The 13,506-nt window shown below is 36.9% G+C and overlaps 1 protein-coding gene across 1 annotated transcript; it reads right to left on the bottom strand.

Moving 5' to 3' along the window:
• Positions 1 to 5,392: 5,392 nt before the first annotated feature.
• Positions 5,393 to 11,876, bottom strand: ppp1r3db (protein phosphatase 1, regulatory subunit 3Db). The gene is made up of 2 exons (XM_007251386.3): positions 11,574 to 11,876; positions 5,393 to 9,982 (listed from the first exon to the last, which is right to left on the bottom strand). The coding sequence occupies exon 2, from the start codon at positions 9,969 to 9,971 to the stop codon at positions 9,072 to 9,074; it is 900 nt and encodes a 299-aa protein (XP_007251448.2). The 5' UTR covers positions 9,972 to 9,982; positions 11,574 to 11,876; the 3' UTR covers positions 5,393 to 9,071.
• Between the last annotated feature and the right edge of the window lie 1,630 nt (positions 11,877 to 13,506).

Raw genomic sequence — 13,506 nt, 5'->3', positions numbered from 1 at the left:
AACGCATGTCAAGTCTTATTTATGACCTCCAGCTGTCACACCTTAGCCTGCGTCTGTCTTTTTTTCTCCTTTTTTCTGCTCCTGTCTACTGTTCTCTTGTATTTGTTTTCTTCCCCATGTGTCCTTGAGCACATGGCTCTGTTTTGTTTTGGTCTTGTCTCCGCCTTAGCCCCACCTGTCACATTTTAACCCTGCCCCCTCATTCCTTCCCCAGGTGTTGCTTGTCGATGCCTGTGTATAAATACCCATGTGCTCCTTTGTTCTCTGTTGTACTTTTTGTTTGACCCTGTCGTGTTCTACCCCACTTTATTGTGTGTTTTCTGTCAGTTTGAGCCTCAGTCCTGCCTTATTGTGTAAGTTTCTTTTTTTGGTTTTCTTTAGTTTGCTTGTTTATTTTTTTGCCTTTTTTTTGCTAAAATTTGTTGGTCCTTTGTTTGTTTGTTTAGTCTCAGTGTTGTTTATTTGTCTCTGTTTTTGTTCTTAGACTTTTTGCTTTGTAATGGCCACTAATAAAGGGACAGACTTGCATTTGCATCCTGCCTCTGACTCTTTACAACCTCAAACCTCCTCCAAGTAGGAATTTTCGAGGAGGACTTGAAGGCAGTGAAAGCATACTTACAGAGGGCGTATCAGTCCTAAACATTTTAAGGTAAAACAAGATAAGAAAAAATTAAGGATGGGTTACACCTACAATTGACAATTCTATTGCCAACTACTATGGACAGCATTCCCAATATTCCCAAAAAAGGCCACTGTTTAGCCATTAGTATCATTATGTAACGATATTATAATATTGCCACTAACTCTAAAGCCCAAATGCTGCTGCAAGTAAGAAGCATATAAGCAGCAAAGGAAAGATAAAATAATCACAGGCCGGCCCCCCAGCATGAGCTGGTTAAACCAATTAACTTATTCTCTGGGAGTAACCTTTTCATACAGGAACCCCAGGTGGCAGTGTGGCAGAGTCAGCGGATGAATGCAGAATCTGCACTAAAAAGCAACGGAGCAGCATGACTCCTGCTGATCTCTTCTCTTTTTTGTACTCGTATTTTAATATATATTTATATATTCCGTGTCCTCCAGGACAAGCAAGAACAGGCGGGAGGCGATGCTTATTTCGCAGTTCTTGATGTTCCTCAAAAGCCTTTCAGGGTCATTGCCACTTTGTCATTGGTCTAACCGAATTATAGCAAGGATAACGGCATCATTGTACGCAGCAGCTGGGGATGTCTTCATTAATTTGTATGAATGTGATGAGATGGTTTAGGGCGGGGGTCTCATCTCAGTCTCATCTACAAAGGGCTGGTTACTGGTTTTCTTTCCAGTCAAGAAGAGCATATTTTGGTGTGTTTAACATATTTTCTTTTTTAGTTTTTATTAGGGGTGTGACGAGACACTAATATTACGAGACGAGACGAGACACGATACTGGGTTTACGAGAACGAGACGAGATTTAATAATAACATTTTAAAGAAAACGTCAAAAATGAAAAATGGCTTGAAAATTTTATTTGACAAAATAAAAAAAATTGAAGAGTTTTATTTGACAAAATCATATAACACAAACCTAACAGACTGGTTTCTCTCACACATTGATTCTATAAGAAATAGAAATAAGAATAAAAAATAAAAATAAAACTTTTCTAGGTCTTATATAGTGCAAACAATAAGTGGAAACCACAACCAGTCATATTAAGACTAAGGTTTGTGTTTTTTTCTCCTAAATTTCTTGTAATTTAACTATGCATAACCATAATTAAGACTGTGCTTGAAGTGCAAACCGAGACAGAACATTTTTTAAATACTGTTTTTTTCCCCAGCAAGTCTTTAAGCTTAAGCTTGACGAGAAATATCGTCACGTTTTATTCTCGTCACACCCCTAGTTTTTATGTCAAGCAAATAGTTCAGTATGTTTTTCTTCATAGTTTGGATGACTTTAGTATTAATATACAGTGTATAACATTTTAAAATAATTAACAATGTGTGTCCAAACTTTTGACTGGTACTGTACATCTTTTTACAGTAAGGTTTTCACAGAGTAATATTACAATTATTTTTTAATTGAACTTGCTTAGTCTTGTGCAAAGCTATTCTGTTGTATTGCCTTATTTATTTTCTAAATAAAGTCCAGGATTTCTTAGTAGCAGTTTGCCATGATATTTAAACCAAACATAAAATTAACTTTTACACTTAGGCTTACAAGGGAAGTATGTGTATCCAATGATCAAAGTGGGGAAATACCAAAATCTTTGAAATGCCACCAAGCAGTTACTTCCTGCCACAATAAGATTAGTGATCAGTTTGATGAAGTGGGAAATGGTAAAATTCTTGAAACAGAGAACCAATTTATCGTTTCAAAAACCTATTTTTAATCACTGATCAAATCTGACAAAAACCACTTCAGCAGATCTACACATCAAGTGGGCCTTTCATTATGAATCAGCAGCCTGGTCTCTGGTTCAGATATGAGTGTAAGGAAGTAAAGGTTCTCACAATGCTCAGCACAGCATCTGCTTACGGACAAAGTCCCGCCCTTAACAATAGGAGCTAATCAGCTTGCTGGTTACACTGCTATTGGAGGAGGGTCAAAAACATTGTGGTGCTAGTGAGGAAACCCCCACCTCGATGTGGGGATATGGTAATTTGACCTTCACTTTCGAGTCTGATTCAGTCCTGTAAAAAAAACCCTAGCCTGAAATAACACACATTTACTCATGATGATGTTATGTTCTTAGCTGTGTGGTTTTTCTGTGGGGTTCTAGAGTCAGCTTTTAGAGTAAGGTCATTGTTTTTGATTGATTGGTATTAGCTGACATAAAGGTTTTATTACCTGTATCAAAAAAGAAACATCATGTCATCTCTAATACACTAAAACATAGTATCCTCTCAGGCAGATATATAAATGACTACAGGTGTGGTCTGATGAGACCCTGGATCTTTCCACAGGATGGCGCAAAAGTGGTTCAATCACCGCCTCTAAAAAGGCTCTGAGAGGCTTCATTTGGGAAGTGTACGTATTGGTGGAAGATCACTGACTGCTTAACAAGCCTCTATGCAATTGACGGCAGTTGGCAGACTTTAGAAGGAGGCAGGACGGTTGTTTTAATGAACTTCCTGCCATCTAGGCCATCCTTTAGTCAGTCAGCCACCATTGCCTTTATTTGGAAAGGTTTTAATATTAAACTTTTCACACTTAGCCATAATCATCAGTTTAATGAAAATTAAATGCTTAAAATAGATCACATTGTGTGTCCTGAATCTATATAATATACAAGTTTCACTTGAACTGAATTACTGACATAAATCAACTTTATGACTTTGATAAATGGAACCATAAATTCCACTGTCTACCAAACAAATCCTGAAGGAGAATGTCTGGCCATCTGTTTTTGACCTCAAGCTAAAACAAACTTGGGTTCTGCAGCAGGACAATGATCCAAAACACATCAGCAAGTCCCCCTCTGAATGGTGGAAGAAAAACAAAGTGAAGATTTTGAGTGGAGTGGCTTAGTCCAAGTCAATCACCTGAATCCTACTGAGATGCTGTGGCATGACCATAAAAAGGTGCTTAAAGCTCGAAAACCCTTAAATGTGGTAAAATTACAATTATTTTGTAAAGATGAGTGGGCCAAAATTCCTCCACAGCGCTGTGAAAGACTCATGGCCAGTTACCACAAACGTTTGATCGCAGCTGTTCTTGTTAAAGGGGCAAGAACCAGTTATTAGGTTAAGGGGGGCAAACACTTTTTCACACATGGTAAGTAGGTTTGGATTTTTTTTCTCCCTTAATAATAAAAATATTTATTTAAAAAGGCATTTTGTGTTTACTTGTGTTGTTTTTGACTAATATTTAAATTTGTTTGATTATCTGAAACATTTAAGAGTGACAAACATGCAAAAAAGTAAGAAATTATGAAGGGGGCAAACACTTTTTCACACCACTGTACATAAATTTCCCTTACATTTACACATTTAAGGTTTCATTTGATTTCTTTCCAATACATTCACTTTGTGTTTAAAGCAGCTCTAGGTCATGCATTCAAAGAAAGCCAGTTACACAAAGTGTTTATATAAGAAGTATTCTGAAATCAAAAGGCAGTCTGAATAACTTGGAGGTTAGAAATCAGAGGCTAAAAGCAGGGCTGGACCGCCCTCGGGCACAACATTAGAGGCAATTACTGCATATTACAGTAATGCACATTAATCTGCAGATTTATTTATTATTAAGTGGACTACGCAAAGCAAGCAAAGCTTTTTTTCACCCAAATATCATTACTGCTCCAGTTTACACAGCTGTCCCTGATGTGACTCCCTCTGGCTTTGGTCAAAGCTGACGGCTAAGCTTGTTTTTGTAACACAGCTCTGCGCTATACTTCAGACAGTGTATCATGTGCCCCTGCAGTCGGGTCAAGCATGGATGGACGCCTGCCTCAGATGCCATTCGTTAAAGGCCGCCAAAAAGATGTGTGCACTTTCTCTGGAGGAAAGGTCAAGGATAAGTGTAACCTGAGTGAGTAAGGGTTTAATAGTACACAAGTAAGTTTAATTTCATATAAAAAATTAGTGTGTTTCAAAGCTGTTTTTTACTATACCAGTCAATAGTTTTAGAACACCTCAATGTTTTAGTTATTCAGTAGCAGTGCTGTATGGCCCAGACAAGCTGCTTTTTATTGACAATGACTTTATTACTGCACTTCACTTGTCAGACCTCTAACTCTTCTCTTCACTGCTGAAACTGAGATTTAGTCCATTAAGCTGAGCTAAAGGCATTGCCATGTTAGTCAGCCAGACGTGTTCCTTATGAGATTTAAGATTTAGGAAATCACTTTCTGCTTTCATCGTAATTTCTTTGAATAAAAGACTTAAACTTTTAGTAGATACAGAGTTATATGTGTTTCTGTGTGGTTTTTTTGAAATGTTATGTTATTTCAGAATGTGCTTTGTGTTGTGTAAATGCTGCTTTACTACAATGGTTTGTAAAATATCAATTTTTGGCATCTATTTCCAGAGCTCAGTTTATTTCCATTGCTACAGACCATTTTTTCAGTTTAGAATAGAATGTAGAAAAAGTGCTTTAAAGTGAAGGCTAACAATCCATTGTTAAACAGTGTTTGTATGACATTTAAACATCTATGATGTTACACATATGCGTTAGGAGGCCCCACCTTACAAATTATAGGACTTACGGTATGGATGTGCTGCTTATGTCTTGAGTAGGATCTAACTACATAAAAGGAGACCATAAATTTAGCTACATTAGCCTTATTGTCCCAGTGCTAATTGGTGGGATATCAGTTCCGAATACGTTAGCTGCATTAGCTTCATGGCACCAGTGCTAATTTCTGAGGCACAGACTACTACGTGTTAGCTAGCTATATTGGCTACAGTGCCCAGTGCCAATTGTTGGGATATAAGCTTTCAGTACTTGTTAGCTACATTGTCCTCTTATACCCAGAGCTAATCGGTGAGGTACAGATTTCCACTACTTATTAGCTACATTATCCTTTTAGCCCTAGTGCTAATTGGTGAGGTACAGGCTTCCACTACTTATTAGCTACATGTTTCTCTTAGCCCCAGTGCTAATCGGTGAGGTACAGTCTTCCACTACTTATTAGCTAAATTGTCCTCTTATACCCAGTGCTAATTGGTGAGGTACAGATTTCCACTACTTATTATCTACATTATCCTTTTAGCCCCAGTGCTAACTGGTAAGGTACAGGCTTCCACTACTTATTAGCTACATTGTCCTCTTATACCCAGTGCTAATTGGTGAGGTACAGGCTTCCACTTATTGTTAGCTACATTGTCCTTTTAGTCCCAGTGCTAATCAGTGAGGTACAGGCTTCCACTACTTATTTGCTACATAAGCCTCATACGTTTATTGCTAATTTGTGGGATTTGAGCTTCCATTACTTGTTAGCTACATTATCCTCATAACTGTGGCACTAATTTGTAATGCATAAGCTTTCACTAATTGTTAGCTAGCTACATTTCCTTCATAGCACCAGTGCTGCAGCTCTGAATCTGCAGCCTCCTATACTGCAGTAATACACTGTTGTACAGTACCAGTCAAATGTTTGGACAACGTTTTCATTACTATGTGTATTCTTATTTATGTCTCGCTATATCTCTCACAATCTTTAAGAAACTCCTGAAGACAGAGCTCTTCAAAGAGCATTAACTCTCTTAACACCTCTAACACACTAACTACTTCTAACCTCATTTCCTTCTTCCCCTCCTTTACTCCTCTATCCCATTATTTCCCTTTGACCTCCTTTAGGCCCTATCTAAAGATGTTTTTACCTTTAACTTCTATTACTTTTGTACATGACTATTGTAAGTCGCTTTGGACAAAAGCGTCTGCCAAATGTAATGTAATATGTGTTATTTACTACATTGTAGATTAATATTAAGCTTTGAAGGGACATATATGCAGTTCGGCAGTAGTAAAAAAAAAAGTGTTTGGCCTCCACAACATAAAAACCCAACCTGGGTGGTTTGGGGCGAGTATGGGCACAGAGTGAAGGAACAGCAGGTAACAAGAGCTCAGCACATCTATAACTCCTTTAAGACAGTTGGAGAACATTCCAGGTTCTACCTTATGAAGCGACTGAGAGAATAATACCAAGTGTGGGCAAATCAAAAAATCCAAAGTATAAAACATATTTTGGCTTGTTAAACATATTTTTGTTTACTTTATAATTAAATATGCGTTCCTTCATAGTTTCGGTATCTTCAGTATAAATGTACAATATAAAAAAAATTAAAGAAAAAAGAAAACAAGAACTGAAAAGAACTGTGTCCAAACTTTCTACTGGTACTGTATGTCTTGGTGGTAAATATCATCTGAGTTCCTGCCGAGTCCATGCTTCAATCTGTCAGAGCTGCGTTGGCGGCATGAGGGGGACCGACTCAATATTAAACAAGTGGTTTTAATGTCATGGCTGATGATGTTTGATGATGACCTAGGATGATTCATTTTGTAGTTATTAAACAAAACATGTGCTGGTATAATCAAAATGACTGTGAATGGAATAAAACTCTTGAATTAATGACTCAGAGCCTCCATTAAATGAATCCTAACGCCACGGTATAATCCTGCGCTACAGACTGCTCTGAGTAACCCAAAGACTGAGTAGACAGTAGAGTGTACCAGACAGTCAGTCAGTGAAACTGGGTCAACAGGCAGACAAGTGACAAGTGAACAAATTCCAATACCTGGCTTTGAGAGAACTGAGATGAATACTTACAATGTCTCGATTTCACCCTGATGTAAAAGGCAACAGAAAGTAAATGAGAGTCCTGGTTTCTTTCAGAGATAAAATATGAGGTTGTTCAAAAATATATATTTTATAATAAAGGTGCCGTATAACAAGCTTATTAGTATTAATATTTCTAATATCACCAAAATATGCAATTTTTGATAATATTTCCATCCAAACAAAACAAAAACACGTGTGTGAGCATATTTAATAGGTTGATAGTACCTTATAAAGAGAGATATCAAATCACCATGAAAAACCATGTCCATTATTTGCATTTATTCCTACTCTTATTAAACCTAACCTTACGACTATCTCTTTGTTCATAGACCCATTATCTTTTTTTTCCATTATCCTAAGAACACTGCACCAACATTGTGGGCAGTCATGAAGGACGAGAAGATGACCTACAAAAATTGTGCAGCAACAGATTCAGAGATTCTGTCTCTGACTTTACTTTATCTACATGTTGGAGCAGCAGTAAGTAGGAGTGTGTAACAGAGTGGAGGAGAGTGAGTGTTTAAAAACTCCAACAGCACTGCTGTATCTGATCCAATCATGGGTTTAGAAACAAGGAGGTGGTCATAATGTTTTGCTTGGCTGGTATATGTCAAAATCTGAATTCTAGTTTTAGTGTTGTTGTAAACTACAGTATTATGTTATTCAGTATATAGGGGGTACAAATGTATTCAGATAAAAACAGCCATGCATTGTGACATTAATGCTTTCATTCTGAAATACTGTTATGACCAAAAATGCCATTTTAATGTATATGTGAAGCCAAAACACAGACAAAACCTCTTTATACTATCTGGAAATGTTTAGACTTGGCTTTAGTGACAACATGTTACGATAAAAGGTTTTACCTTTATTACTTGTAACGGACATTGCATTATTATTGTGAAATTCCAAGGATTTCTCAAATTATTGAGACAAAAAAAAAGTGTTTTTTACAGAAGTTGTAAAAGAATCTGGGTTGTTAATGTCTATAATATATAGTACCAGTTTCTTCATTTTTCCTATTTTCCACATGTTAAATTAATATTGAAGAAGTTAAAGCTATACAGGGACACATGCAGAATTATTCTGTAAACAAAAAGTGTAAAATAAAACAAGAATATTTGTATACTTCTAAGTACCACATTAAGGTACAGATCTGCACACTCTTTGTATTTTAATCTCAGTGTATTCATGAGGGAGAGTCATCTGAAATAGTTTTCTCAGCATCTTGAAGGAGTTTCTGGGCAATATATTCTGATATCTCAGTTGGGTTTAGGTCAGTGGTCAGGGGATTGTGGAGGATAAACACTTTTTTTTACTACGTAGTTCCATATGCACCCCCTTAATTGATCTGATGTCTTTAATATTAATCTACAATGTAGAAAATTAATTACATAGAAAGTAATTAATAAAAACACTGAATGAGAAGAGGCATCCAAACTTTTAACTGGTATTGTAAATATAGCCATTCTATTTACTATTCAAATGGACTCTTATGTAGTTAAATTGTATTTATCTAAAGTTACTGTTTTCACCTACACAGCTGTGCATGTACCCCTCAGCCACGAATGGTTAAAATACATGATCATGAGGCAGGATACCTGCATTAGTTTACATAATATAATTTAAGTAATGAAGCTTTTATAGGTATGAAGCTCTGAAATGCTTTTAATAATGTTGAAAAATAAGTCAAATTCTTTTTTACAGATAAAAGTAAGTAAATGTTCAGGGGAGGCCCAAAATGCTTTGCATTTAAAAATATTGAATGCTGTCTCTATGTGTGGATCTCATGGTGCCTCCTTGTGGTGGTTTAGGTGAAATGCACCATGCTGTCTTCACACTCTTTGGGCACAGTCAGCTTGTAAGTATGGCAGGCAAGTTTGTAATTGTGTCCATCATTGTTGTCCCAGTATTCCACTCCTTGACTCTGAAAGCAGATGGCGAACTGCAGCGTGGCTCCAGGTTTCAGAATGAACGGAGGAACAGGCAAACGAAAGCGAAAAATATCAGATTCTGGCTCGTCTCCATTCCTGTGCAGGGTAGACACCCAACAAGCTTTGGATTCTGCGCTGCTTTTCCAGTCTGTAAAAGAATAGCGCACTGTTACGTCCTTCTCAAAGGCCAGGTTTAGGACTTGCACTGTACCGATGATGCCCAGCTCTGAGCAATGGACTTGCTCCAGGCAAACATGCTGACGGCACAGTCGCTGCAGGAAATCGGGCTGGGAGGCCATGTTCTCTGGAAAAGATGGCTGAAAATAGGGTAAAGTCAGTTCTAGGTGCTTCCCAAAGGCTAGCTCAGAGCTCGCCAGTAGCCTACAGATGACGTGCACTGGCACAGTGGGGTCTTCGCTAGCTTTGAAGAATTTCACGCGCTCGAGCTCCAGGCCCAGGGAGTCCACGAAACGGACCTGTGAGCCCCTGCGGGCCTTCTGGTCACACGACGAGGAGACGGACCTGGACCTTTGACGCATGATGGCCCTGGGCTCTGACTCACAGCTCAAACTCTGGCTGGTCACCCACTCTTTGGGAGGCGGCAGATTGCTAGGGGGGCGTATGGCCACAGGCTTCCTCTGTGGAACAGGCTGCGGATCGAAGATGTGTCGAAGGCGGATGGTCCGGGCAGGGCGTGACCCTTCGCAGAATGCATTTAAAGATTGCAGAGCTGAGTCTGCCTGTCCAACAGGTGGTAGATTGTAGGACGTTGACATTTTTCCTACAGCTTTGGGACATAAGGAAAGATTTGTTGAGGTTTTTAAAACAACAGTACAATGCAATTTTACATTAAAGGACCAATAAGGGTTATATTTGCTGTAGGAACTCATAAAATGAACAGCATGTATCATTATATATTAAGAAAACATGTTCAGTTTAAGTTCTGGCAGCTGGTGTCAGGACTATAGCACACAACACAATAGCAGACCAACAGTTTGCTGAAGACATGAAAGCATGAAGCAAACTGTTTTAGCAGAAGCAGCATTAGGTTGTTCTACACAGCCTGAAAAACCTCCTTAGCCTCCTTTCTTCTTAGCAAGTAAGCACTGATTAGCTAAGCATAGCTAGGTAATATATCACAACCACTAGCGTAGTACTAAAGTGCATTTTAGTTCATTTCAGCATTTAGTTGCTTCAAAATCACAGAAGGTTTACCATTTAGTGACATAAAACAATTATAATAGTTGTTTAGTTAATATTAAAGGGTCATGCATCAAAAAAACTAGTTTAATTGGTAATAAAAACTCTTTTTAATTACATATACTAAAGGTAAAAAGAGCTCCTTTGCGTTGGATTTTGGCAAGGTAAAGCTGTTGAAAATGCTAATGTTAGTTTGGTAGCCTTTAGCATTAGCCGACAGATCAGTGACTTTTTACGGGACTATTATGCAATGTGAGTCTATTTGTGCAGTACTTGCTGGGAATTGTAGTGACAGAAAACATAACATTATAAGAATATTTAGCTAATGTTACAGAAACAATGTTCTAGGAAAGTTTGGAACAAGTGACAAAATAACTCGCATACCATTTACAGCTAGATGAATAGTAACTTTAAGAAAACATTAAAAGTAACATTTCCAAAACCAAAAATTGAAACACTGAAAAAAAATGACATTGTACCAAAACATTTGACAGATTAACAGGTCTAACATCTAAAACCCGTCATAGTTCATATTATGAAACTTTTCCCACTACACAACTGATAAAAACATTACCCAGATAGCAAAAGGATGTTAAATCAGCGTAAATGTTTCCATCGCTTATACAAATTACTTTGATTCAACATTTATTTAATTTTATGGTTTTATATGTATGGTTTGTATTAAAATTCACTTACATTAAATATTAAATGTGTATATCTACATTCTATTCTTACATTTAGCAAAATAATTAATATTATTAGCAATATTATTATTTGTGGAAAGAACCTTTCACCTAAAAGCATTAATGTGAGTGTAGATTCAGAGCTCAGGCCAACCATTCAAAACCTTTAACATAAGAATGTAGATGCAATGTCAGAATTTCAACATGTACTGATGATGCCGATGATTAGGCAATGTTAAAATAAAGGTTGTTTTAAGGTTAAAGTTTTCTTAAAGTTTCCTTCCACCTTAAAAGATGTAATGCACACAAAAAAATAAAGTTTATTTAATGTTGTTTGCTATCAGAGTAACAATTAAAATCATATTCTTTGTAAAAAAAAACACAAGGCAATCTAATTAGCTACAATTAGAAGAGTTCAGGCGAGTAAAACTACAGTACATGTTAAATTACAGGACAGTTGATTAATTTGTTACATTTTTCTTTTGTAAAACGTACCTTAAAGACGAGCCCAGCAGTAAAAACAGACACGCCTCCCTCCCGGCACTATGTGCAGATTCTCACGTCCTGTCACTGCGTTTGCCAACCCTACAGCTATAACTTCTCCCACCCTTAGTCTGTTAGTTAACATCCCACAATTATCCAGCTATCCTCTACTCACGCTACATACAGCATTCATGTGCTGTCTGTGTTTAACTATACTGACATTAGCTACTATACTGAGGTTATGAGTGGTAGCAGTGGTAGCAGTATGTCTTCTATATGAGCAGATAAGCCCCTCTGACATTTAGTGTTGTTACCCCTGGGAGGTGTAGTTTGGATGCGCAGTGATAGTGATTATTATTAGAGCACTGGGCTGGAGTCACGCACATGCGCAGCTGCACCCATCTCTATAAATAATACATGAACTTTCACAGACCTGGAAGCCAAACTGTGGTCAGTAAATTGAATTGCCTAGATTCAGAAAACTAAATCAAAAACACATAATAAACCCTAAACTGTACTGAGTAGATTATGATTATGTGTACTACATTTCCCACCCACCCTCGCGGTTTAATCCCCACTTTCCCGCTTAGAATCACATTCATGATTTGATTCTTTTGAACCCTGTGTATATATGATTCATTTGATTCATAATTGTTGTCTTTAAACCTACATACAGACCTACATACAGTCGCAGTCAAAAGTTTGGACACTCATTCTCATTCAATGTTTATTTATTTATGTTTTTCTACATTGTACATGAATATCCAGACTATGAAGGAACACATAAGGAATCATGTAGTAACTTAAAAGTGTTAAACAAACCATATACATGCCTGTCTGGTAACTCTGATTAACTTATCCTGTGTAAGAGAGGTAACTCTTGCTCTTCCTTTCCCGAAGTAGTCCTGATAAGAGCCAGTTTGATCATAACATTTTTGATGTTTTTTCGTCAGGACTTGAGGATACTTTCAGTTTTTTGGATTGACTGACCTTCATTTCTTCAAAATTTTATTTTCTTTACTTAGTCGTCTTAGCTAGAGGTTACTACCACTTAAAAGAGTGTAAAATATAAAACATATTCTGGTTTAACATATTTTGTTTGCAAGCATGCAAGACATGCCAAAGGTTTTGTATCTCTGCATTCAACAAAGTTCTTACGAAAACCATGCATCCAATTAAAAAGCTGTATACAATTCAACCTTTCCTGAAAATTTTTTGCGTTAGAATAGATATCGAAAAGGAACCAGTTAACCCGACAAACAAAACGACTAGAATAAGAAGAAGGAAGAAGAATCAGAATATCGAAGAACAGTACTCTGATTGCATACTTTAATCACACACTAATATAAAGAAAAATATACAGATGATTTCACTGTACACACTAAGAAAAATAAGTTCAGATTTGTACTTAAACAAGTACAAAGCTTGTCACGGGGGCCATACCTTTTAATGAAAGTCTTTTTTGTACCCATGTTTTTTTTATACCAGTAAAGATTATAAAGATTATAAATATTATCATTAACTTACTATGTGTCAAGAAATTGATGATCCAAAATTGTCTGGCTTTCAAATAAAAAATGTATAATAAAAAATGCTATATTGTTTATTAGTACAGTGATACAGAATGTACCTTTTAGCTGGTTAATGGTACAAATCTGTATTTCCTGCTGTTAGGAAAGAATACCTATCTCCAAAAAAGCAACTTTACAGGGAACACATCTGACCCTGTAAATATTAATATTATACCTTTAAGGGTACAATTAAGAAAAGTGACAAGAAAGTACTTATATCGTACCTCTGTTTTTTAGTGTGTACTTGTGTTAGAGTTAGTTAGGACTTGTATTCCTGGTGTTATTAAACAGCTCATCATATTCCTCATAATTATCAACAATGTTTTGTTTTTTGATTCGTTCTTGTGAATCGATTCGTGGCTCGATTCATTTGA

The sequence above is a fragment of the Astyanax mexicanus genome, chromosome 24 (assembly GCF_023375975.1).
Source record: "Astyanax mexicanus isolate ESR-SI-001 chromosome 24, AstMex3_surface, whole genome shotgun sequence".
NCBI classification, from domain to species: domain Eukaryota; kingdom Metazoa; phylum Chordata; class Actinopteri; order Characiformes; family Acestrorhamphidae; genus Astyanax; species Astyanax mexicanus.
The sequence above is the reverse complement of the archived record's forward strand: the minus strand, read 5'-3'. Positions and strand labels throughout refer to the sequence as shown.